General features: G+C 45.0%; 2 protein-coding genes and 1 long non-coding RNA gene across 12 annotated transcripts in view; 2 read left to right on the forward strand and 1 right to left on the reverse strand.

Moving 5' to 3' along the window:
• The window catches only part of INPP5B (inositol polyphosphate-5-phosphatase B), a 34,970-nt gene extending 24,336 nt beyond the window's left edge, over positions 1 to 10,634 (forward strand). For 5 of the 8 annotated variants that reach the window (XM_074976361.1, XM_074976362.1, XM_074976363.1 and 2 more), the window contains 10 exons: positions 673 to 782; positions 2,992 to 3,127; positions 3,801 to 3,911; positions 4,830 to 4,992; positions 5,176 to 5,411; positions 6,413 to 6,526; positions 7,009 to 7,093; positions 7,666 to 7,793; positions 8,045 to 8,156; positions 8,532 to 10,631. In XM_074976361.1, the coding sequence (XP_074832462.1) occupies positions 673 to 782; positions 2,992 to 3,127; positions 3,801 to 3,911; positions 4,830 to 4,992; positions 5,176 to 5,411; positions 6,413 to 6,526; positions 7,009 to 7,093; positions 7,666 to 7,793; positions 8,045 to 8,156; positions 8,532 to 8,656 (1,320 nt within the window). In that variant the 3' untranslated portion in view covers positions 8,657 to 10,631. Of the gene's footprint in view, positions 1 to 672; positions 783 to 2,991; positions 3,128 to 3,800; positions 3,912 to 4,829; positions 4,993 to 5,175; positions 5,412 to 6,412; positions 6,527 to 7,008; positions 7,094 to 7,661; positions 7,817 to 8,044; positions 8,157 to 8,531 lie in introns of those variants that run through there. The other 3 variants (XM_074976364.1, XR_012642443.1, XM_074976367.1) reach the window with 3 other exon arrangements.
• Positions 10,635 to 11,772: 1,138 nt separating this feature from the next.
• Positions 11,773 to 15,870, reverse strand: LOC142001326 (uncharacterized). Its single transcript, XR_012642450.1, has 3 exons — positions 15,762 to 15,870; positions 15,165 to 15,262; positions 11,773 to 12,471 (listed from the first exon to the last, which is right to left on the reverse strand). It is a non-coding gene; the product is annotated as an uncharacterized LOC142001326 (long non-coding RNA).
• Positions 15,871 to 15,947: 77 nt separating this feature from the next.
• The window catches only part of MTF1 (metal regulatory transcription factor 1), a 28,772-nt gene continuing 18,298 nt past the window's right edge, over positions 15,948 to 26,421 (forward strand). The window contains exons 1-2 of one of the 3 annotated variants that reach the window (XM_074976491.1): positions 15,948 to 16,000; positions 16,974 to 17,438. In XM_074976491.1, the coding sequence (XP_074832592.1) occupies positions 17,025 to 17,438 (414 nt within the window). In that variant the 5' untranslated portion in view covers positions 15,948 to 16,000; positions 16,974 to 17,024. Of the gene's footprint in view, positions 16,001 to 16,942; positions 17,439 to 26,421 lie in introns of those variants that run through there. The other 2 variants (XM_074976493.1, XM_074976492.1) reach the window with 2 other exon arrangements.

The raw sequence follows: 26,421 nt of genomic DNA on the forward strand, positions 1-26,421 counted from the left end.
GCCTGGCAGGATGAAGTCAGTGCCTTGAGGCATAGGGTAGAAGGGCTGCCCAGAGAGTTTGGTAGCGTTGCCAAAAGGGAACATGAAAGCTCCACAACTAACCAATTACACTTCCCTGAATTTTCTTATCCCAAAGGTTAAAAGGGGTTGCTCATCACCTCTTCTGCGTAGGTGTGATTGTGCCCACGAATACCTGGGTTCTGTTCCCATCTAGAAAAAAATATAATCCAAGAAATGCTAACCCACTAGTGCTACTGTGAGGCTTACGACCAGCAAATCAGCAAGGGGTGTGTGTGTGTTTATTTTCACAATGGGCTTGGTACACAAATCTGTGGGTGAAAATTGTCTGCCCTGTGTTATGCAGGAGGTCAGGCTAGACAGTCGTGATAGTTCCTCCTAGCCAGGAAATGTAAGAATATGTGTAAAAGACGATCCTCACATGTCAAAAGTTCTAACATTGCACATCTATTGTTTCCTTTCCTGTCAGTGGAGAATTCCTTTGGAAATGGGAGCACAGGGGTTAAATCATATATGCAGATGCGGGAGGTCTGGATCTCTGCACATGCATGCAGTACTTTCCCAGACTATGATGCACCTTTCCCCACTTGGGATTCCAGAAGGAGTTGTTTAAACAATTTAAGTTTTCACCTACTTGGCTTTTGTCTCTCCTAGCTGAAGAGGCAGATGGATGAGAAGGCTGTCTTTGAAGGCTTTTCAGAGGGCGAAATTACCTTCCAGCCAACCTATAAATATGATGCTGGCTGTGATGACTGGGACACTAGGTATGTCATGTGTACATCATGTACTTCCCATCTGTCAGCTGCACCTTAAGGCAGTAAAATTGAGTCCACGAGAGCTTTTTAGACCTAACCGAGTTGAGGAAGTTGAAGAATTTCTGTTGTGGGTTTTTTATAGCCTACTTTTGGTGTATGCATGCCCAATGCACTTGGGCTGGAAACTTTGGGTCAGTGGTACTCATTGGAATGGCTCCCACTCCTGCACCCCTTTGAGTTTTCCCAGTGCTTCCAGCTGAAGGTACCAAGGGTAAGGGCCACCAGACAACTCTCAGTTCTTTTGGCTGCTCTTCTCCATAAGGGTTTGAACCAGGAGCAGTGGTCACTCCCTTGGCTCAGTGGGCCACATCATGCCCCAGGTCACTATCCACACATCTCCAGTTGAAGCTTGCAGTCATGCCACACAGTTTGCAGCTATCAACAGAGCCTCTTAATTTCTTTTTCACTTACTAATTAAGACTGCTTGCCTAGCCTCATTAGCCTTGGAAAGTAGCTGCTGGCAGGACCTTCGTGTCTGGTTTTCTGTAGAGATTAAAACTTCATGGAGGCCTCGTCTGAAATGGCGTTGGATTTTCAATTAAATCTACAGGTATTCTGCCTGAAATGGCCCCTAGTGAGGAGAAGGAGAAGTTACATGCCTTAGACATTTGCAGGGCACTCTCATTTTACATTGACAAAACATAGCTGTGTAGCTTCTCTGTCAGTCTTTGTGGGTCTCAGTGAATGGATGTGAGTGCACAGATTGTATGTATCTGGACTTGTTCTGGCTCAGCAAAAATGACACCTCCAGCAAGGATTTCTTCACACTCTGCCAGGACTTGGGCTCCTCAGAGGCTTTCTAACAAGAAGGTTCCAATCATGGATGTTTGTAGAGCAGCTGCATTGTCCTCTACAAACATGTTTGCTCATAGTTATGTCATCAAAGCATCCTGGAGCTGGTGCAGACTTTGGAAAGAATGTGTCACTGTTTCAGTCAACTCCCAAGTCCCCACAATTTAATGAATATTGCTTGGGTAGCTGCTAAAATGAAATGCACATGGGTATAAACACTTGAAGGAACCTACCTACCTACCTGTAGAGTAGCTGTGGTTCTCTGGAGTTTGTTGTACAAATTCATATTCTGTTATCCTGCCTGTGATTCTTGCAACTTCTTGTGATAAGAAGATTACAATGCAAAGGAACAGGGTGGGCCAGGTCAATTCTGCCCTTCATGCACACTGTCTGAGATTTAAGGATACTCAAGGTATGTGCATCCTGCCATGGATACTGGTGACCAAAAGACTCTGGTTGGAGCACTCTGGACATGCAAACACCCTAAAGGTTGGCGGGGCGGGATGGTGAGTGCACACAGTACATTTTGAAGAATCACAATTACTGTACCGGAGATTAACTGGCTCTTTGAATCCAGAGCCTAGACAAATGTCCCAGACTTTCTTCCTTGGACACAGTTGGAAAGACTTGGAATCCCATCACTAGGTTGATGGGCATTGTGCTGTCCTCTCTGTTCTACCTTTGTTTGCTGGATTTTCCCTACCCCCTGCCAGGAATATACACTTTCATCTCCTTTTGTTGGAAGAAACTTCAACACTATTTTCTTCCTTTCATACAGAATTTTTGGAGATCTCTTATTTGCTGAAGCCCAGAATAATCTTGCCTGGCTTGGCTCAACTGGTCACACAAAGTGCTTTCGTCCAGCAGATACCAATATGTATCCCCCAAAACATTGCAGGGTGCATGTATTCTTTGCATTGCCCAGCCCTTCGGTACCATGCCGTTCTGGCTGGATTGTAGATTCTGGCTGCAAGAGTCAGAACATTTGAATCTGCTCAATTGTGTTAATTTTTCCTCTTAAAACGTTGCCTTTAACTTTAAAACTGGGGGCTCCTGGTTTTTTTTTAAGTCCTTCCAGTCTGAAGCAGTTGAGGATTGTCTCTAAATGGTACTTTTGAGGGGCGTGAGAACCTGCTCCCCTTAACAAGAATCCAGGGGAAGGGTGGTGCAGAAATACAGAGGTGCACGCACACACAGGTTTACACTGCGAAGGGGTCAGAAACAATCCACAGGTCCTGCTAGAGCGCTGGCATAGCCTCTGCTGCTGGAGAGAGGCCTGTTCCCCACAAAGTTCTGCTCTGCTATGCACTTCACTTCCCCTTGACTGTCCTCTGGGGAAAGCTTTAATTGTAGCCTCCTGTTTCAGTGAGAAGTGCCGTGCCCCAGCGTGGTGTGATCGGATCCTCTGGAAAGGGAACAACATCTCTCAGCTGAGCTATCGCAGCCACATGGCTTTGAAGAGCAGTGACCATAAGCCAGTGAGCTCCATGTTTGAAATTCGGGTAGGTGAATCATTATTCGTAGTGGTAACAACACTAACTCTTGCCCTGAGGTAGTCACGGCAGCCTTACTGATTTCTTCTCTTCTGTTGGGGGGGGCGTGTATGTGTATGTGTGTGTGTGCGCGCTTCTCAAAGCTTGGCCCTGATAACAATGTCCTGAGATGGCACCATTGTTCTCAGTAAAACACAGGTGCAGACTGACCTGTTGCTCCTGGCGACACACAGGTGAGCTCATGTGTGAGAAGATGGCAAGGAGACAGTCATGAACAGTTTCCTCCTTTTCACCTATTTCCCTGGAAACTTGCAGCGTTTACATCAGTTTAGCAGGAGTGTAATTCGTTTGCCATGAATGAACCAGCCCCAAAGCAGGCTGGATGGTTTATCTGCTAGGGAGAGCAGCCTGCATAGCAATGGGCAAACGTTGGATCAGAGACACTGGCCCATTCTGTTCCCATTAGTCTGCAAAAGGTTGATTTCCTGTGTTGAATGCATCCTTTGGTAAAGGTTGGAAACTGGTTTCAAATTATTTAGTAATCTGCAAGAATTTTCCACGTGTTTTACCTGTGCTTCTCTTTTCCCGTTGCCTTTAAAATCAGGTTGCTCCATACGTGTCAGACTGTTAAAGTTCTGCAGAGCTTCAGTAAATGCCCATTGGTGGCATGTGTCCCTTTCAGGTGAAGGTTGTGAATGAGGAGCTCTACCGCAAAGCCTTTGAGGAAATAGTACGCTCGTTGGATAAGATGGAGAATGCCTGCATCCCATCAGTGAGCTTATCGCAGAGGGAGGTAAGACCTGTTCCTGTACTTCCCCTTCCAGGGCTGCCCACTCATGGGAGAAATGAGTCCTAGAACCAAGTGTAATCCAATGTAATTGTTAGCATGGGGGCTGCGAGTGGGGACTCCGAAGACCTATTCATGGGAAGTAGAAGAGAGGAGTAAGCCTGGGACTGGCAATCCAGAGCTCCATCATTCTAATCGTGGGTTTGCCACAGAGTAATGCTGAGGCCTGGGGCAAGGCACTACCTCCTTCAACCTTCCTTTGCCCCTCTGCTCATGGTAAGGAGAGTCCTGCCCAGGAGGTAAAGCACTAGGTGCCAGTGAGTGCAAAGTAGAATTCTCTTTTTCATTTAGTGAATGATAAAATCCCACTGCTTACACAGATGTTCCATAGCTGCTGGGAAACAAATGCTTTCCTTTCAAAAACCCAAAAGGAACACCACCACCAGGCAATACCCAGCTGGGCCTCAGAGGGAATTACTACTGGTCACTTGAACCTGTTAAAAACATAACAGCTAATCAACCACAAACTCCTGAGACCTCTGATAGTTACTGTGAGAATCTCTCTGCCTGGTGAGTTGGATACCAGAAAATCTGTTCAGATAGTCACCTGTGGAGCTCTTGTTTCCATGGAATTACACCAGCAATGAGTTTGTCCCATAAGGCTCGTTGGTGCACACACAATGTGGGTTCCTAGGCGATGTACAGCCTGGGCAGAGGTAGTCTCAGGTAACTTAATCAGCAGGGGGTGGAGAGGGTGATGTTCAGGCATGGCAGGTATCTTATTGATGAATGATTGCATTGTTGAGGCACATGGATGTTTTAGGGGAAGCCCTTTCCCTGCTCTTTGAGGAAGTTGCCACCAGGGCTGGCTGTGGCAGTGATGGAGAATCAGGTGTTGGTGACACCAGCACTGTGTGTTCCTAGTTCATCTTCAAGGATGTGAAGTACATGCAGCTGCAGGTGAAGACGTTCACAATCCATAATGAACAAGTGCCTTGCCAATTTGAATTCATCAACAAACTGGATGAAGACACCTACTGCAAACAGTGGTTGACTGCAAACCCCAATAAGGGCTTCCTGTTACCTGGTAAGTGACTCTTCCAGACGATTCTGCTTCTAACTGTTCATCCCGTTGTAATAACCAGTATCTGTTGTTCCGCTTTTGTTCTCCTTTCTGTTTCAAGTCTCTCATGGCTTCTGTATTATCTGCCATTGGGTAGGACTTGATGGTTTCATGATTGTATTTACTGATCATATTTATCTTCTTCAGATTCTGAAATGACTATCGAGTTGGAAGTGTTTGTGAATAAATCAACAGCTACTCGTTTGAACTCTGGGGAGGAGAAACTTGAAGACATTCTGATTTTACACCTTAACAGGGGGAAAGATTATTTCCTTTCTGTGACAGGAAATTACCTACCCAGCTGCTTTGGGTCTCCCATCCAGACACTGTGTTACATGAGAGAACCTATCCAGGATATGTCTGCAGAGTCTATTCGAGAACTGGTAGGTTAATGAGGGAGCTGACTATCTTTGAGAAGCATGGCATTCCAAGCCAAACAAAACCCTTACTCAGTGCCAGGCTATCAGACTTCCAGCTGCATCTTCATTGTATAGTGTTAATGAGCATTCTCTCAATTTCCTTTTACAGGTTGAACTTCTCTTGTCCGGCCCCCTTGGGATCTGACCGGTGCCGAACAAGAGAATTTCCTGGACCATGGGAGGTCAATATTGTCTAGCACATTACCAATGCTTCCACTGCTTATTGGGTTCTTAGAAGACATTTAGGAGTAAATTACAGCTCAATAACAGCACAGAATACTGAGAGCCAGGACTGATGGCTGTAAACAAACTTTATAGGACCCTAAGGAACTTGGCCACAACTATAATAAGTGGTCATCAGACTAACTAAAATCATGCTGGGTTACTGGTGTTGCCGGATGACAAAGTTCCAGATTAGAGAGATTCAACCTGTATTATTATTATTATGAGATTTAGCTCCACTAATCACTGCGACATCACTGGTTCCCTTAATCCCAGCATGGACGCCCTTGATTTGCAACTTCCTTTCTCTGATGCAGTGTTTTCACACATCATCTGGGCTCTTGGAGCTAAGACTTCCACGTAGTGCGTGTAGGGGGGAAAATTAGATCCTACCACTCTGCCTGGGGGGTTAAAGATCCCATGGTGGACTTACTATGAGTAGACCTCTACCTCAGTGTCTGTGGCTTTCTCCCAACTGGTGTGTGTTTGGTACCATTTGTGTTTGTTGGCGCTGTACATGTGTGGTGGGTGGGGTGTTCTTTTGTGTATGTGTGCGTGCATGTATATGTGAAGCAGTATGCCATCCTTTCTGGGTGTGGTACTAAGTGTGCATGCCGTATCAGTGTATATTCAGATCATGTGATGAGACTGCTCTGCTCTGTGATGTTCCTTAACTCTAACATCCCTGTCTCTCACTCAGAACTATGCAGAGTTAGATAAGAACTTGGCTTGCTCTTTTACAGACCCTGCTGCCACTACAGATGAGTGGTGACATGTTTTGGGGTGAGAAGCCCCTGGCCATCCCCAAAGAGCTGGGGATGATGGTGGATCATCTGTACCGCAATGCTTCCCACCAGGTAGGCAATGTGGGTGTTTGAGAAACTGCCCTCTGTTCTACTGAACATGGAGCTGAGTCTTGAAGAACCTCAAGAACAGCTTTTGTTGATGCTAGCAGCTCAGACAGTAGCCAGGAGTGGACAGAGTCCCTTCTGTCAAGTGTAGGGAGATGTTGCATGAGCCTCTTAATGCACCGAGTGTGAAGGGACTGGCTTTGTGTGAAGGCCCATGTAACACGTCGTCAGTTCACTTGCTTTGTTTTGTTTCATATTGTGTTAGACACACCTGGGCTAGCACTGTTGATGTGGTGCCTACTGATATGCACCTATCTGGAAAGAGTTTCATTGCAGTTTGTACACCTGTTGCAGGGTCTCTAGGTAAAGAGTAGGTCACGTGGTTAAAGTAAACTGCACTGCAAATAAAGGGTTATTCTGTTTGTTCCTCGTTCTGAGACTCTAGCAACTGAGTGTTTTTTTTTCTCCTCCCTCCGCCCCCATTGTAGGAAGACCTGTTTCAGCAGCCAGGCCTAAGATCTGAATTTGAGCAGATCCGAGACTGCTTGGATACAGGAATGCTCGATACACTCCGTATCTTTTGGAACTAATGCTCAGTGAGGCTGATCTGTGTGTCCTGTGCTGGAATTGCTTTACGCTTGGAACGTCGAGGGCTCTGGTGTGCCGGGACATTCTATTGTCCCTTGAACTTTAACAGGGCCATGTGTCTACCAGGACTTTGCTAAACGGCCCAGTGACCGGTGAGTGCAGGATAAGCCAGCTCTCTCTGTGCGTGCGTGCGTGCGCGCGCGCACGTACACACACAAAATATAGATTATCCAAAACAAGACCCTCTACCACACAGACATTTGCCCCTGGGAAAAGGAGAGGACAAAAACATGATAGGTTAGTTACATTGCATAATATACTTGGGGAAAGAGTTCAGGGGCTAAGGACGTGTGGTATAAGAGTCTCTCTCTAGAATAGTGTGTGGGAGGTGGCAGGTACAAATGGTCCCAGATTTTGCTCTGTGGAATCAATTAGAATAGTACAAACTCAACCAGCTATGAATACGTTTGGGAGTTGTGGTGAGACCTCAGGGTTCATCAGAGATGCTAACATACCAGATCACTGTGCCACTTTTTCTTTAACCATCATTGAGTCAGTTGGCAGCAACCATTCAGTAGCTGAGGCCCTGCTGCTGTTCCTGGAGAGCCTGCCAGAGCCTGTTATCTGCTACAACCTCTACAACAACTGCTTGCAGTGTGCCAACAGCTACATGCTGAGCAGCCAGGTAATGCACGCATTACTACAGAAGGTTAGTATAATGCCTTAAATGAACATGGAACTTGGCTGTGCTGTGTCAAACAGGTAATGGGCTCAAAGCCCAATGAGCTTATAGTCTCATTGCTCTAGAAGGTACGTAGAACTGAGGCTCCTGGTTTTTATTAGGTATCAGGATTTGTGCTCATGTAATTGTATTGATGCTTTGAATTTGTAGCCATTCTCTTTGTGGTCTTTTACAGTAAAGTTCTTTGTTTCCAGGTTGTCTCCATGTTGCCCACTTGCCATAAAAATGTATTTAACTATCTGATGGCATTTTTACGGGAACTACTGAAAAATTCAAGGCAAAACCACTTGGATGTGAACATTCTTGGTAAAGTAAACAAAGTGACTAGTTTGCTCTGTGGGAACTTTTTGTAGCTCATATAACGAGCCATGTGTGTCTCAGATATCTGCACCATCTGCTGTTTCTGGTGCCTGGTATGCAACCTGGCTGGCAGGGATTCATACTTCTGCCAGAAAGGTAGAAAATGGGACATTGCCACACCAAAAAGCATCCTCTAGTGGCATGAAGAATGTTAAAAAGGAAAAATTTGTGGTGGCCCCTTTTGCCACTATCCCTCTTCCTTCTTTCACCCATCCTCCCCTCCCCCCAGGTGGAACCAACACAATCCCCAGATTTATTTGGGAGGAATTATCATTGACACCTGGCTGTTGACTGGCTTTTTTTTTTTTTTTTTAAATGCAGCTAGTATATTTGGGGGCTTGTTGCTGCGACCTCCTCCCCAACATCCCAAAGCTGATGTAAATGAGAAGAGAGAGGCTCAGCAGTTCATCCAGCAGTTCCTCCTGAGAGAAGAAGACTCACTGTGAATTCCAGATGCCGCTAATCTGGTTTTTTAGATGAATCTTATCGTGTTACTGTAAAACTATGTCTGTACAGAGCATCACACCTTCAGATTTTTATAATGTTTTACTCAGAGTGCAGTCTATTGCTTTGAATACAGATCAGACAGTAGAACCAGTTGTCACTGTATTAAGTTGTAAAGAGTATTAAATAAGTGCTGGTTTTTATAAAAGAGACACAGAACTGACATTTTATACTGTATTTTAGTTATGTAACATATATTAAAACCTCCCTTTTCAAGTTCCTTTTATTTAAATATCAGTGGTCATATTAGTGCTGTTTCCTGTCTTGCCTTTTAGCCTGTTTCCCTGTTGACTAGTCTGGATGTTTGTACTTTTTAATGAAATCCCAAGCATTGAACAGCATGAAGCAGAGTGAGAAATGAGCAACAGAACAAGAATTCCCAGGTTTCTGGCTAACGTTGCACAAACTGATCAGTGGACAGCATGGAAAAGTTATATTTAACTATCCGATGGCATTTTTATGGGATCTACTTAAGGTTTGTTTGGTGCTCATGCAAACAAGTAAATGAGAAAAAGTTTAGCAATTCTATATCTAGATGAAGAGACTGTGAAGATGCTAGGGCTGCCCAGCAACTAAATCGTGATTGTTTTTAAATTGCACTGTTAAAAGAATACAATTTATTTAAATAATTTGGATATCTTCTACGTTTTCATATTGAACTACAACAGAATGCAAAGTGTATATTCCTTGCTTTATTTTTGATTACAAACATTTACACTGTAAAAAACAAAATAGTATTTTTTCAACTTCCCCCATTACAAATACTGGAATACGATCTCTTTATTATGAAATCTGAACTTTTAAATGTAGAACTGTGTATAAAATAACAAGTTTATTTGCATTTGCAGGAGATAATGCTGCCTGCTTTTTATTCACAATGTCACCTAAAAGTGAGAACAGGCATGGTGATGTAGCTATTGTCACAAGATATTTACATGCCAAATGCACTCAGGATTCATGTGTCTACAGGCATCAACCACCATTCCAGAAGACATGTATCCATGCTGATGATAGATCCTGCTTGACAATGGTCCAAAGCAGTGCAGCCCAACACATGTTCATTTTCATCATCCTGCGTCAGATGCCACCAGCAGAAGGTTAATTTTCTTTTATTGATGGTTTGGGTTCTGTAGCTTCTGCATCAGAGTATTGCTCTTTTAAGACAGCTTCTCCCTCTAAGAGTCTGTGAGGCATGTCTGATTCTTAAACCTTGGGTAGTGTGCTGTTGCTATCTTTAGAAATCTCATATTGGTATCTTTGTGTGTTGTCAAATGTGCAGTGAAAGTGTTCTAAAACGTGCTGGGTCATCATCTGAGACTGTTTATAACATGAAATATATGGCAGAATGTGGATGAAACAGAACAGTGGACATAGTTTCCCCCCTCCCCAGGGATTTCAGTCACACATTAAATTAACACATTTTGTTAATAAACATTATCTGCATTGAAGTATGTCTTGTGAAATGATGGCCAAAGTATGATGAGGCATGTGAATGTTTACATGCCAGATAGGCTAAGTACCTGCAATGCCAACTACAAAAGTGCCATGCAAGCACCACTTCTCACTTTTAAGATGACATTGCAAATAGGGAGATAGCAGCATTATCTCCTGTAAAGGTAAACAAACTTGTTTGACTGAACAAGAAGTAGGATTGAGTGGACTTGGAGGAACTAAAATTTTATGTTGGTTTGTTTTTGTCATGTGGTTATGGGCAGCACCATGGGACTAGTGCTGTAGTGACTAAATGTTGGGTCCTTGAAAATGCTGAAACTGCAGTACTGATTAATTGTTTTAGCTTTGCAAATTCCATTTTAAACCTCATATTCCATCATACTGTACAGAGCTGTAACTTTTACTCTTTGTTTATAGCATAAATATAATTCTGTTTTTTAACTATGGCTACAGTGAATATTTGTTCCACTTCCTCCTCCTCTTGGGATAGAGCTGCAGTCCCTGGTCTGTCACATGACTATCTGGTTTTGCTACGGTTTTGGGGTTAAAGTGTTCTCAGCCTTGCTTCCTTCCCCTCCTAGATACCATTTCCTTTTCTCTCTCTTTAGTTTGAGGAATTCCTGACCTTTTACATCTGTCTTCATCACTGCCTTCAACTGTTAGGAGGAAAAACCTTCCCCCATATCTGTCTAGTTCCACTGAACCAATGGTTCTTAACCCATCGGCTTCCTGGGCCCAGTCAGTACACAGCTGCAGCTCAAGTGGCACCTTTAGGGCTACCCAGGTAGTGTGTGGGGGAGGGGCGCGGCAGGTGGAATATATTGGCTATGTGTACACTAGCGAAAAACTTTGAAATTGCCATGCAAATGGCCATTTCGAAGTTTACTAATGAAGTGCTGAAATACATATTCAGTGCCTCATTAGCAGGCGGGCGGCCGCAGCAGTTCGAAATTGACGCGGCTCGTCCAGACGGGGCTCCTTTTTGAAAGGACCCCGGCTACTTTGAAGTCCCCTTATTCCTATGAGCAGATGGGAATAAGGGGACTTCGAAGTAGGTAGGGTCCTTTTGAAAAGGAGCCCCATCTGGACGAGCTGTGTGGTGGCGAGCCGTGTCAATTTTGAAGTGCCGTGGCTGCCCACATGCTAACGAGGTGCTGAATATGTATTTCAGCGCTTCATTAGTAAACTTTGACATGGGCATTTCGAAGTTTTTGGCTAGTGTAGACATGGCCATTGTGTGGATGTGGCCCACATAACACACACAGCGGCATATATAGCTCACAGTGGTGAACAGATTGAAAATCACTGCACTAAATAATAAAAGGTTAAAGTAATTTAACAATTTCAGTGGAGTAGTACCAGCTCATGCCAGAGGCTGAGTTTGGCCTAATGACTTTAATAAAATAGCATGTGGGGGGCACAAAATGTTCATTTGTACAACATCTCAATTTTACTTTTTTAAACATACCATATTCCCGATATTCCTGATCTTTAACCAGGAAATGACGGATCGCTTTGGAGCGGATAATTTCTACATAGAAAGTTGCAATTACTTTTTTTAATAAGACAACAAATCATTGTGAAAACCTCACTTCCTTTATTTAGGAATTTTTTTTTAAAGGGACAGAATCAAAACTTCAGTCTTTAGTACAAAGTTCCCTTTTACTGTTAAGTCTAGATAGAGTGGGGAGGGAAAAAAAAAAACAAAACGCATCATTGCTACTCTTTTATATTTCCAAAGAAAAGGGACCCCAGGCAAAAATTACGCTGACTCCTAAGGACAGTTTCTTAGGCTATGTCCATATGACAACCTAAACTTGGAATAAGCTACGCAATTTGCTCTTCATGGGGCAATCTAGCCATGATGGATCCTCCCATTTTGGGGTTCAGCATCTTCCCCACCTGCTCAGAGTCCTGGTGGTGCTGAGCTGTAATTGCAACACCATCCTCTGACTAGCCTCCTCGGAGCCACTCCTGTTTGAGGGCTTCAGTGGAGCATAGATCTTCGTTGGCTTTGGGGTTTTCTACGCGCTCTGGCTGCCATCTTGATGATCAGCATCGTGAGCACCCCTGGCACTGGATGTCTTGGCACTGCGTGAGCTGCAGGTCAACCAGGTGTCATGAGCATCATGCCCTCTGCTCTCCCCCAGTCTTTGGAGTATGCCGGCTCCTTTCAGCACTACTTGTTGGAGCAGCACTGTTCTCTAGAGCACAGGTGTACCCCATCATCACTCTTCAGAGCATATAGCCCCACTTCAGTGTCAGACTCTCTCACAGCATTGGTCCCAATGGTGCTCTTGGGTTTCTGAAGTTTGAGAAATGCTGCTTTAAATAATCAAGCCTATGCTGAATTACATTATTGTCTTCCTGCATCCTCAAGGTGACATTTCTCTGCTACACATTTATATACACATGGAGAAATCCAATGCATAAGTGGTCAGCAGCTGGCTGTCAAGTATCAGTATATTGCTGTTTGGCAGGCGTGATTAGCATTAACCATGTAAGGCCAGGAGTTGGAAACTGGTTGACACAGGAAGACGATGGACAAACATTTTCTTGCTAGTCTTTACTGCTTGGCTCACAGGCTTCCTTGCTTTACCAAGAGCAAAGGTGCAGGAGGCAGATGAGCTCAGATGTTGCTGTGCTTCACGTAATTTCCCTCAACAGAAATACATGAAATCATGGAAATAGCTGAGCTTGTGCTCGCAATTCATACTTTATGGATGGTCATGAACACCCTTAAACACCCTGATTTCAGTGCAGTGCGTGCATTTTGCCTTGGACAGGCACATGTTGTAGTCTCATACAGACAGGGCTGGTGACAGATTTTGCTGGGCCCTGGGCAGCCTCTCCCTCCTCCTATCCCCACTGGCAGGCATGTAATACAATCTTTCAGTAGCACTAATCAGCACCAAACTGACAGCTTCAACTCCAGGCCCCTGTCCAGTAGCTCAGAGCCCAAAGGAAAGGTAGAAAAGTCAGAGCTGACTAATGCTTCCCAAAGCACTGGGAAGAAGAGAGGTTAAAGCTAACCTTGCAATAAATTCCCTTCTCTGCTCTAATTTAGGAGCTGCTCAGGCCCAGTAGCAGTTCTCTATATGCCAGAGGACTGGGTCTGTATAATTCACAAGTGACTGCCCACCCTTGGGAATTACTTCTCCAATTTTACTTTCAAGCAAGACAGTTCTGAGCATAAAATCCCACTTAACCCAAAACAGGGCTTGTTTTAACTCCAGCTACAACCACGTTACTGTGTAACCACAACAGTGTACTGTATAATGCCAAGTCTGGAATCTACTCACAGCTGTACTCAATTCTGCATATGAATAGCCCTGGCATCTGAGGAAAACTACAAGCAGTTTGAGGCTCTTAAGCAAGGAGTGCAACATCTCTCCTTGGTGATTGACCCCTTTAGCATGTAGCCAATGATGTAAGTTATTAATTTACTGTGTGATGTTATGATTAATCCATCTGTTCTCTATATTCATTGCATGTTAGTTAATACTTTATGGGATTATAAAGGTATAAGATGGATCAATCTGTAGAGGGCCAAGTGTTAAACATGAGTAAGAAGCTGAAATGCAGGAATATGTACTTAGTCTTACTAGCCTCAACCATTTTAGGCGTTGGTGTCAGGAAATGACCTAAAGCAGTGACTGAGAATAACCCAGTACTCTAAGGTTATGGGAAATGATGTACCAAGTAATTTTCCTAGAAAACTAATAGTAGTGTTGGTGACTGGAGCTCCGGCCCCATTTGAAACACCACAGCAGTGCTGTTTCACTACTCTATTGGATGGGGCACTGTGATCTGAATGGCATTGAGGATTAACTACCCTAGCCTCTGCATCCCCAAAAGGGGCAGAGCTGGGCCCCTTTCCCACCTTGCACTGGGGCCTGTGCTGGCTGTCAGGCCAACTGCCTTTGTGTTACATTCACCCTGGGCCAACCCGGAAACCTTAACCACTTTGACCAGACATTCTATTAAAAGTTCAATAGTAACAGAGATCCTCACTAACAGCCACAGTCTATACCCCAGGAACACTAGTCCTGGAACCTTTCCCTGCAACAAAGCCCACTGCCAGCTTTGTCCACATATCTTCTCTGGAAATACCATCACTGGACTTAACCAGGTTACTCACAGTATCACGGGCACTTTCTCATGCTCCTCTACTAACATCATATATGCCATCATGTGCCAACAATGCCCAGATGCTTTGTATATTGGACAGACTTCTAACTCCCTTAGACAAAGGGTCAATGGGCACAAAACAGACATCAAAACACTCCAGATCCACAAACCAGTTAGTCAACATTTTAATGGAATGGGGCATTCTGTCAATGACCTAAAGGTATGTGTGTTACTAAAGAAGAATTATCGCACCATTCTGGAAAGGGAAGCAGCTGGAGCTGGCTTTTATATTGAAATTTGGCACGTTAACACATGGTTTAAATCGTGATGGGAACTTTGAGTCACTATAGGGGCTCGTCTGCATACTTGGCTCAATCTAATTCTTGACCTTCCCCCCCACCCCTCCACTCTCTGACTTGCTCACCTTGATTATCTTTTTCTGATTTGTCCTCCTTGCTTACTGTTTTTGGTTCTCTGTGTCTTAAATATTGAGTCTGTTCTGGTCTGGCTATGGTCTGAAGAAGTGGGTCTGTCCCATGAAACCTCACCTAATAAACTATTTTGCTAGTCTTTAAAGTGCTACTTGACTGCTTTTTTATTAAAAGTTCAGTGTTTGTCATGCTAAGAGGAACTGCCTACATTGATTAACTAACAATATTTCAACATTTTTTTTTTTAAATCTCCCTTCTGGATCTGTCCTGCAACTTCTCATAACTGAATAAATCATTTTGTTAGTCTTTAAAGTGCTACATTTCTGCTGTTTTCCCTTCTGGATCAGTTTACTTAGCTAGCTAATGCCTCTACCATCTAACTGAAATTATTGGGATTTACAGCAATGGAGAACAGAATGCAGCTTGCAATATTTACATGAGTGCATGAGAATATCCATACTGGGTCAGACCAAAGGTCCATCTAGCTCAGTATCCTGTCTTCTGTCCAGCGGCCAGTGCCACGTACTTTGAGTGCTAGAGGGAATGAACAGGACAGTTAATCAACAAGTGATCCCTTCCCTCTTGTTCATTCCTAGCTTCTGGGAAAGAGAGGCTCGGGCCACCATCCCTGCCTATCCTGGCTCCTAGCCATGGAAGCACCACTCCTCCATAAAGTTGTTATATTTTTCTTCTGTCACAACATCCTCCAGCAGGGAGTTCCACAGTGTGTTGTGTGACACAACACTTCCTTTTTCCATTTAAAACCTGCTGCCTCTTCCTTTCATAGGGTGACCCCGAATTCTCGAGCTTGGGAAGTAACTAGAGCTCTCTGTCCTCCCTTCTGCACGGCGGGCAGGATTTCGCACACCTCCGCCATCGCCCCCTTCGGCCTGCCTCGTCCGCGCTGAAAACTCCCGCGTTATTGACCTCACCCGGCACCATCCCTGCTGGCCCCGCCCTCTCACCTGAGGCCCCTCCCCTACACGCCACACGGGCCGTCTTGGGTATCATCGCTTTGGCTCCGCCTCCTTACCTAAAGCCCCGCCCCTCCAGGCCACACCTCCTTGTCCAATGAAGCGTGACTCTGTCAAATGAGACCACGCCCTCTCGACTGGCCCTTCCCCAGCTCTTCTGGGCGGCCAGAGCCATGCAGGCCCGAGACCGGAAGAGGCGGGACTTGAGGTGTCTCGGGAGTGCCGGAAACGGAAGTGATGCGTTGGGTAATCATGGTGCCGCTGGGAGGTTGCCGACGCCGCCGTTACTGGGAGCTCGGTGAGAGCGGGGCGCGCCCAGCCTAGGGCCGCGTGCGGGGCCCGCGGGCTGAGTCCGGCTGGCTCGGGTCAGCCCGCTGCCCGGGTCTGCAGCCCGGGGCCAGCGTAGGGCGGGAGATGTGCAGCGCCGAGCGCAGGGCCTGGCCGCAGACCCGCAAGCCGGGCCCGCCGGTGTGGGGCTCTGCGCCCTGCCTGTCTCCACCCCCGCGCTTGCTTTCTCGGGCTTCAGGTTGCTGCGGTCTCGTGTCCGGCCTGGCCTGTCTCCGGCCCGGCTGGACGCGTGGACAGGCCAGCAAAGCTCGTGCGGTTCCAGCCCGTGGCGGCCAGTAAGGACGCAGCGACCCCGGCCCGGCGCCTGCCTTGCGGGGTGCCCTGGGCATGTGTGCTGTCAGCTGGCTTGAGTAAAGTCTGGGAAGCTGTGCGCAGAAAACCCCTGTTGGCGTAACGCTGTGGGTGACTCATTAAGCCCAGTCCTTTCTATTGCAAATTGCTGAAAGTTTCTGTTGTAGTTGCACCTGGAGTCCCCACTCAGGGGATGCTGCACTGTGTAAACATACAATGAAAAGACAGTCCTGTCCCAAAGAGGTTCTTGCTTTTTTCATCCTTTCCAGACCACTAGTTAATCTCTGGTAATACACAGTAATTTGTATGCAGGTGTTTTTTATAGACTTGGATGCAAGAGGCATGATCTCTGGAGGGGGCATTTCTTTTAAATCTGAAAGAGAACTATATGCCGTTTTCAGTTCTCATACAATATGTATTTTAAACCTTTAGAGATTTGGAGTACTTCTCTGTCAACTGCATATAAACATTTCCTGCTCTGTTTTATTTTTCTGGAAGCAAGACATGGTTTCAGGAACTGAATTAATGGGGATGGTAAATAAAACTTGTTGGAGTTTACATCCCTGAAAGCTTTAGATGAAATCCTTGTCTAAATATCATGGCATTCTTACTCTTATGCTACTCTGTTACAGGTGAGTTGTTACATTTTATTTTCATGATGCTGCACTGATTTCCATTGAACCATGGGGGAAAATAGTCCTGATGGCAGCATTCACTACTATGATGTGGAGGAAGATGAACTGACCCATGATGATAAAATGATGAGGTTTGTGGACAAAAATGGTCTGGTTCCTTCATCATCTGGGACAATTTATGATAGAACAACTGTTCTAATTGAACAAGACCATGGAACATTAGAAGATGATGAAGATGAAGGACAATGTGGAGATCACTTGTCTTTTTTACCAGAGGGTCATGAAGAAGGATTTCATTTAATAGCAGATCACGAAGGAATGTCCCAGGGTTATGTGCAACATATTATTTCTCCAGATCAGATTCATTTGACTATAAATCCGGGTTCAACTCCCATGCCAAGAAATATTGAAGGAGCTACTCTCACTTTGCAATCTGAGTGCCCAGAAACCAAGCGTAAAGAAGTAAGTGACCAACTATAATCACAGAACTCACCTGTCTTGAGAGCTATTTATCTGGTGATCTCAAAGCATTTTGCAGATATTAGTTGATTTTTTTTTCCCCCCAAGTGGATACCAGGAATTTAACTGTACACTAAAGGAAAGCATACGTCTAAATCCACATCGTTGTTTTGAAAATCTCAGCCATTAAGTTTAGCTGCCCAGTAAGTTCTATGGCTGTGTAGGTAAGTACATAAGATGCCCACAATCGCAATGAGTCAGCAGCAGAGTCACAAATGTAATGTATCATCCTGAGTCAGTCTCTCCTGCTCTCACTAATTAGACCATACACCTTATTATGTAACTGCTACTGTATGAAGAGAACCCTAGCATTTTTCATAACAGTGCAGTTACTGTTACATATGGTGATAAAAGGTGACATTGTGGAAAAACAGGGCCCATGATAGTGCATGCTTTAGTCATCTTTCTTTCTAAATAGCTTGATTAATCTTTCACAACTCCTAGAAATATTGCTAAAGCTAAGCATCTAACATGGATATAAGCTTACTTAACCTGGGCTGTACCAAGTTTGGCTTAGGAAAACTTCTGCATCCCAGGTAAGTGTCAAATTCCAGCCCAAAGTGATTTAAAAATTCTAAAATACTAAATATTCATCACCAATGATAATATGAAACAAAAATGTAATGCTATTACTAAGGTGATGTCATTATCATGGTACTATAATAAGTAGAGGCAGCAAGGGAAGTTTCAGAAAGTCACAATTGTACTTGATTAGAACTGATATTTTGAACCAGCTTACACATGGGGAAATAGCATGGTTTTGGCAATAGAACACATGATTTGTGTAGTGGATTTTTGTTGTTGAAAGCAAAATAGGTTCAGACAGACTTGGCTAATTGTTTTCTCCAAACTAACAAAATGTGTGGGGTATCCTTAGTGTTAATCTAATCTGTCAGCATTTCAGACTTCACACTAGTTCTATGAGCCTTGCTTATGGCAAATAAGAATTTACATGAGTCTTTCCGTTAAAGCAAATAGCACTACTTATGTAAATGATACTCTGAGTAAGTGTTGCAGAATTGTGAGGATGGAATCTGGATTTGAAAATCTGAATAATTTAGTTTAGCAGGGGCCTTGCTTGGAGTTCACTTGGCAAAGTGAAAGAGAGACAGTGGCTGCAAATGCTTTCAAGAAAGTGATGGAATGTCTGGACTATACAGTTGGCCTGCCAAGCTGGTTACCCCAGGACTCAACTGAGAGGTTTTCTTTTTCATTAGTAGTATTGGCTGTTGCCCCCTGCCTTCTTCACCACTACTTTATTGCTAAATTTTATTTTCATGTAATGTTAGAGTTTTTCTTTGTGCTTTTATAGGCCATTCAACTTGCCACTTCCATTGAATAATGTTGAGTATTGGCTAAATCAGTGTGGATCCTCCTCTAAATGTGTTCTGAAAATTGATTCTTTTACTTTTTGAGGTATTTAAAAAGCTTAAGTTTTTTTTGCTTTTCTGCTTTGTTATACACTGTAAATTGCAACAATCACTTCCTTCACCCTTTGTAGAGGAAGCAAGATAACTAGAGAACTAGTAGTAGGGGTACGGAAAAATGAGTCCTGGGAAATCATGGTCTTATGTCTCCTTAATTTTAACTGATTGACAACTAGTTGGCAGAGAAGGTCTTTAAAGACTGAACGTCTTTGCACTTTCAGAGTCTGAAAAAGCTATCACACTAGTTGGCACTTACTAGATAGGAAAGATGATGTGATATGCTTACAGCTGAGAGAGAAAAAAAACTTTTTTTATGAACATTCACAAAGTAGCAAAAGGGTTTATCTCCAATTCCTGTAGTTTGGAGTTCACCTTCAACTCTATTTTGTGACATCTCTTTCTGCCTTTAGTAGCACTTTTCCTATGAGACCAGCTAGTACTTACATGATCTTTGGTTTTAGTTTCATAAATTTCCCGTTCAGCAGTAATAGTTCATTTTGGACTCAGTTTACTTGTACAGCTTGAACCTCTCTTAGTCCAGCACCTATGAGACCCAATCAGTGCTGAACCAGAGAATTTGCCAAATCACTGGAGCTCAATATTGTAGTGAGTGGGTCTCTTTATTTTATTTCACAAAGGCAAATCAATGGAACAACGCTTGCAATGCTGCTTAATGTGTGACTTTACTGATATAGCCCATGTAAGGCTATGCCTAGACAAAGCTTATCAGTTCATTTCATAACAAAGTATTAGAGTTACACAATTTTACTGTACTGGCACAAGGAAAGTAGTGGAAAAAGCACAAAAAAACAGGGTTATGCTCAGCAGCATTCATAGCATTTCCACTGCTTGTGGTCTCCGAGTACTGCGAGAAATGTGGATGCACCAACAATAAGCGGATATCCAGCTAACTAAAATCATGCCAGGCCATGGATGTTTCTGAACCAGAGAGGTTCAACCTGTAATTTTGTACTTATTGGGTTTGAGTTACTCAACAATTTGAACAGTTTAGCTCTTGGACAATGTTTCCTCCCATGTGCCACCAGATTTTCTTCAATAAAGATAAACTTTTAATGTTCTCTTAGCCCCTATGTGTAAAATCTAGGCTCCTGGTTACCTTCTAAGGGCGTGCTAGGCTTTCTTTGCAAAGAAAGTACACAGCACAGCTATATCCATTGCCATCTGCTGAAGTAGTATTACTTTGTGTTTGTATTCTGCCTTTTGTGGCTGTGTCCTATTACCATGTTTCATTTGTGGTGATGGCATCAAGGTTTTTTCTGGTAAACACCAGCTTTTTCTGCTCTGTAGTCTGCATGACAGCTTCATTTTAAATGTTTGGTCCCCTCTGCACAGACCTTTTATCTGCAGTGAGCAAACACTTGCTCTCCGTACTGAAAGATGTGTATTGCTTTGTATTGTACATTTCCTTTTCTCGCTAATTCCTTATGCATGCAGCTATGGACCGAATCATTGTTAAAAGCTTTCAGGTGTGCCCATGATCTTGAGTTGCCCACAAGTACATAAAACACATTTCAGCAGTTGATGTAAAGACGATTCTCTTGCACATGAACCTTTCTGATGTAGCAGTTTGCCCCCTAGCTTCAGGATAAACTGCCTTATGCAGGATACAGTTAATGCTCGTGCTGATGTGTGTTAGTAGCAAGTGGTACAAAAGCTGCTAGTTCTGTGAAGAAAGTTAATATGCTTCTTTCCAGCTAATAAAATTCACTTTCCTACCTGGTGTCTTTTTAATCAACCAGTCTGTTTTGTGTGCTAGACCTTTCTCATTCTTTGTCTCAGTCTATAACACTACAACTATACGATTAAACTTTTAACTTGTCTAGTAGGTGAACCTTTCTGCAGTGTTCAGCAAAGGTACTATGCATCATTTGTCTTGCTGTTACTAAATCATGCCATGTGCATTTTATCTACAGGTTAAGCCTCTCGGGTTTGGCAGTTTCTGGTCCAGCAACATCTGTGGTCCAGCAGGACCATGGGTAGCGCTGGATCAGAGTCCCAGTTGCACCTGGCTAGTGTAGCTGGCAGGCTGGAAGCCCAGGAGCAGAAAGCCCTGCTGGCATTCCTGTTGTGGGGAGCTGAGACTGGGCAGGGAAGAGAGCTCTGCTGGCAGCCCTCTGATGGGGAACCAGGCTGGAGAGCCTTGTGGTGAGGAGCTTGGAGTGAAGCTCCACCAGCAGTTGCAGTGGGGAGCCTGGTTGGCAGCCATGAGCAGATCCCCTGCTTCTTCCAGCAGCCCCGTGGAAGGAAGGCTGTCTGGAGTGGAGATCCATTTCCACCCATGCAGCCTGGGAGCAGGGAACAGAGTGTCAGCCAGGAGGGGAGCCACACCAGCAGACTGGCTGCCTCCCAGGTGAGCATGGAGGCCTATCTTCCCGTGATCTGGCAAATTCCCTCTGAGGGAACTGCTCAGGTCCCAAGGGTTCCAGACCCCCGAGATACAACCTGTAATACAAAATTGCTGTTGCCTTCTCTGTACAATGATTCCCCTTTTCCACAGCTGCTAGGGGTTTCCAGTTCTGTCTTGTCATGGAGGAGCAATTTAAAAATGCTAAAATATCGCAATTTTCTGTCTTTACTTCCTTGAAAACTGGTGCATGACTTTTATCTAGACCTGGGGTACTTTTCATTTTAAACTTGTCCAGTGTTTTCTTCATCTCTTCTCTCAGTATGTGCTGTTCTGTACTAGCCCAAGAAATAAGAAATGAACCCCTGTATCTGGCTGACAGTGTGATTTTTTTTTTTTTTTTTTTTTTTTTCTCCTTTCCATCAAATTAGCCCATTGACATTCTTTCGCAGATGTTTTCACCCATTTGAGGGCAATTACTACCTGCTAGGTAGAATGTTTTTATATGGAGTGCAAGTTTCACATGAATGAAAGATAGGTTTGCCAAGGACTTAGTCAGTGGATTTATTGTTGAGCTACCCACTTGTAAGAAGCCATACAGTATGTTTCTGCTTGTGGCCCTCTGAAGAAACTGGGTGAGTGATTCCTGTAGGCTCCTGTGAACAGATAGTACAGAACCCAGTTAAATAATCAAAAGTACTAGTGTCTTAGGCTGAATCTGTTCTAGAGAATCCTGGGCAGCAGTTCTCAGATGGTCTGTGGGCATGGAGCTGATTTCTCCTTGTTTTCGGCTGCATTACAGATAGCTAAAATTCATAGAATCGTGGAAATTAAGGGTTAGCCGAGACATTGAGCGGTCATCTTGTTTGTTCCAGGTCCTGAGGCAGGATTGAGTGTACTTCAGATATTCACTGACAGGGTTTGTCTAAACCAGGGTTAGGGAATCCTTTTTGGGTTGGGGCGCAATGGTACATAGAAAAATCATTTGGTGGGGGCACAAAACTGAGAAGCCAAAAAAAACCCTGTCAACCCTCACTGATGTGGTCCCCGACTGAGATACCTCACTCCTCTCATGCTCCTCCCATGGGTGCGGGAGGGATAAAGAACTGAGATTCGGGGCTTTCCTGAGGCCAAATTAACTCTTTTGGGAGCCCAGGCTAGTATATTTTTGGTCCCCCCCCATGGTCTGGAGTGGGGCCAAAAATGAGGGGTTCAGTGTGTGGGAGGGGGCTGCTGCGGATGGGGATGAAGGTGCGGGGTCTGGCAGGAGAAGGCTGGGAGTGGTGTGTAGGGTCTGGGCAGGAAGTGGGGTGCAGGAGAAGTCTGGGTGGGAGGGAAGGTGCAGGAGCAGGGTGGGGCTGTGGGATCTGGGTAAGAGGGAGGGTGCAGAAACAGGCTGGGGCTCTTACTTGCAGAACTCCCTGGGGGACATGGTTCTCTGCCCCCACACGGCTCCCCGTCACCACCTTCTGCTCCTATTGGCCATGATTCCAGCTAATGGGAGCAGCGGGAGAAAAGCCTCCAGGTCAGCACTTCCCAGCACTGCCATTGCTTAGCCGAGAGAGAGGGAGCAGCATTTTGTAGAGCCTCTTCCTTCCCTTGCCTGGCAGAGCCTGCAAGATGAAGTGGGCTCCAGCTTGCCTGGGTCCATCCTGGAAGGCTCAGGGCTCCCTCTCTGCTGGTGCTCGTATTCTTGCCTTGTGGGAGGGGTCTGCAAATCTAGAGGGCCAGAGTGCCACTTTAGGCTCCCAACTGCAGAGGGTAGGGATGGGGGTTGAGTCCCTTGGGCCAGATCTGCCCTGTGGACCTCATCCAAACTGTTCTTAAACACCTCCAATGATGGGGGTAAGGGATTGTGAACTGTTTTGCTATTTGTATTCCATGAGTAGTTGTTGCCACAGGTAAGGATGTGACTATGTAAAGCACATTAGATTAGAGCAGATTGAGCAGACGTTTTACATGGGCCCCACTTTTCATCCCTGCAGTTAGCAGGGCACCCCAACCTGTCTAACATAATCCAAACCAATGGAAATGTAAACACACTAGAGTTACGCTTTCAGAAAGACAGAGGGAAGTCCCATAAACATTGTTACGTAAGATTGTCAAGCTCATCTCCAAGTACAGATTATGAAAAGGGCTTTTACAGGTAAGAGCCTGTACCTACTGTACTGGAGACTCAAATGCTCATTCACTTCATACCAAATACAGCACAAAATATTACCAGACTCTTCCATTCCTGGAAGGACTGCAAGGAGCTTTGTCGATTCTTGGCCAGATGTGCTATTGGTGAAGGATTCTTGGTGCTGATATTGTGCTATTTGTCTTGGGTTACCATATTTGACCTTTCAGAGAAGGACACCCCTGAGAGGAGGTGTATGACTATCAGTATCTACCAACTATGTTGGTCATTTTACTTCATGTTAAGCAGCACTAACATACATTTGCAGCCTGATAACATACCCATGAACCCGTCCCTGCCCCCTTCTTTCCTTCCTTAACCCCCAGTTACAGTGAAGAACCCTGTGTCTGTACTCTCTTCTAGTGACGAAGCAGCGAGAGCATACCCGGTGCACTGCAGCTTTGTCTGGAAAAATGCCAAGTTTTGGTGACAAAAAACTTCTACCCCCCCTTTTTTTTCCCCCTCATTTTATTGTCAACAAAGAGCTAGGGTAGATATTGCTGTTTTGTTTTGGTGTTTTGGGGGACAAAGAAAGAGCAAATCATTGGACTGCTCCTGTTCTGCCCTGCACTAGGAACACAGTAAAAGCAGACAGCTGCTGCAAGGAGAAGGGGGCCAGGCTGTTGTGTTGCTTTGACATCTCAGTATGGAGAACTCACAAAGCTACTCATGAGTCTGCTCCCAGCAGCTGAGGCGGCTGTGGGAGAACTCAAAGGGAATCCCCACATGTGCAGAGGTCAGCTCTGCCTTCCCACAACACTGCATTATGGGATACTTACCCATAGTGCATTGCTCACAGTCAGTGATGTTGCCCCCACTGTGGCCTGAGGGAGCAAATGTGAACGCCCTCTGGCAATTTTTGTTTTGTCGATTTTTGGGTGTTGACATAAGTTCTGTCAACAAACCTTGGTAGTGTGGACATAACCTGACTCTCAGAGGTTCTTGCATCTGTCTGCTTCCCTAAAAAGTGGTGAGGAGTGGTGAATCGCTGAGAAGATTAAAAGTTGGCTTCTCTTGTGTTTCCTAGGATTTTACAGAAAGGAAGTGGCTAGTGTGGTCTCAGGCCCAGCTGTCTGCTCTAAGAGAAAAAGCTTGCAAAAAAATTTTGGAGGTCGTGAGTGTGAAATGCACATATAGTCCTTCAGTCCACCCACAACAGCCATCCTAAGTGTTTCACATGTGCTGGTTGTGATACCTGGAATCCACATGAATCCATCTGAATTGGTGAAATCTGTATTGATTTCTCCCCTGTGTGGATGAGCAGATGTAAGTGGTATGCCTGTACTAGTTCAGTCAGTTCTCCCAATCTCATTGCACAGTTTGGTATCATGTATTTCGAAATTACCCCAAAGCTGATTTTCACAGCAACAGTGCTAGATGCTTTAGGAAAAGTAGCACTTTGGGAAATATAAAAGATTACTGGCTTGTGTCCTTTCGTAATTATCTTTCTCTATCCAGTGATCAATCTTCCGAGAAAAAGCAGTAAATTCTTTCTTCTTTGTAGCTTTTCTCTTTTTGTAAATATAATCCAAAATGAGTCAGTTCATCCAAACAACAGGTTGGGATTTCTGGGCTACTTGCCTATTGCGTTAAAGCTCAGTGATCATAAGCTTGACTTTGGTTCACAAAACAATCTGTGTTTGTCAGAAATAAAATATTCTGTATTGACATGGGCTTCTTTTGGTTTCTTGAGCCAGTAGTCCCAAGTAGTAGACTGTATCACCATATATGCAAAGAAAATTGCCTATTGTTACAGCCTCGTTTCTATAAATTGTAAAAGAAAGCGATAATCCACAATAATTTGTAAGAGGTCCACTCCATCCTTGTATTGGGGCAGCACAGATCAGAGTTATCCCTCTAGGGCATGTTCTTATACTCCTTATTGGGGAATGTTGGTGTGAGCTTAGAAGTTTTACAGACTGCAGGGTTGCTCTTCACGGACTTGTTGATATACATTTGAAACTAGACATTTGCTTGGGTTAATAGACAGCTGAACACTTCTGAAGATTTTGAGTTTAAGTTTAGACACATTCTATTTATTAAAAATGAGAACGAGTGAGCAGAAGGCAGTCCAGGTTGTACGTCCTTTGTCCGGGACCCTTAGCACCTGAGTGCTTTCTGGACTTTCTGGACCAGGGGAGCTCAGGCCTCCTGCCTGGCCTGGGGGACTGACAGCCTGCTGGCTGGGCTCCCCTCCTAGCCACTGTCAGCTCCCTGCCCCTGGGTTACTGGCCAGGGCTCCCTGTGAGACTCCCAGCCATGGGGCTGCCAGCAGAGATATGAGCCCCAGCAAGGCTGCCTAGCAGGCTCTGTGCTTCAGCCAGGCTCCCTGACCCAGCTTCCAGACTCTGCTTCCTATTGTAGGGCTGCCTGCTGGGCTCCCCAGCCTGGCTCCCTGCCGTGGGGCCGCAGGACTTCTCCACCCCAGCTGGACTCTCTGCTGTGATGGGTATATGAGGCTCCCTGCCCCCGCTGAAGGACTCTGTGCCCGAGCTGGGCTCCCCAGCAGGCTTCCCAGTGTGTGCCTGCCAGCAGCGTCTGTGCCCTTGCCAATCTTCTTGCAGTGGGGCTGCTGGTGGGCTCTGTAGCCCAGCTGGGGTGCCTGGCCCAGCACCCCACCACGGGGCTGCCCCTGGGACTCCCCAGAGCAGGCTGCAAGCTGGTCTCCCTGCCACCAAAAGGGCTCTACTGCAGCTATGCAGCTGGAGCTCTCTGGGCCAGGCATTTTGTGGTCCAGCAACTACCATTGTTTTGTCAGACTAGGGATGTTGCCAGATGAGACAGTTTCAACCTGTATTTCATTAGACGCAGTCCTGTGAAATGCTGAGCAACTACATTCACGCTGTGGAGGTCCATGGAAGTGACATCCATGGGTTCAGCACTTCAGTGGATCCGGTTAGAAAAGTCATATCTGTCTGCCTCTTTTCTTAACCATTCTGGCACAGTAGAATGCCC

The sequence above is a fragment of the Carettochelys insculpta genome, chromosome 24 (genome assembly GCF_033958435.1).
Source record: "Carettochelys insculpta isolate YL-2023 chromosome 24, ASM3395843v1, whole genome shotgun sequence".
NCBI lineage: Eukaryota > Metazoa > Chordata > Testudines > Carettochelyidae > Carettochelys > Carettochelys insculpta.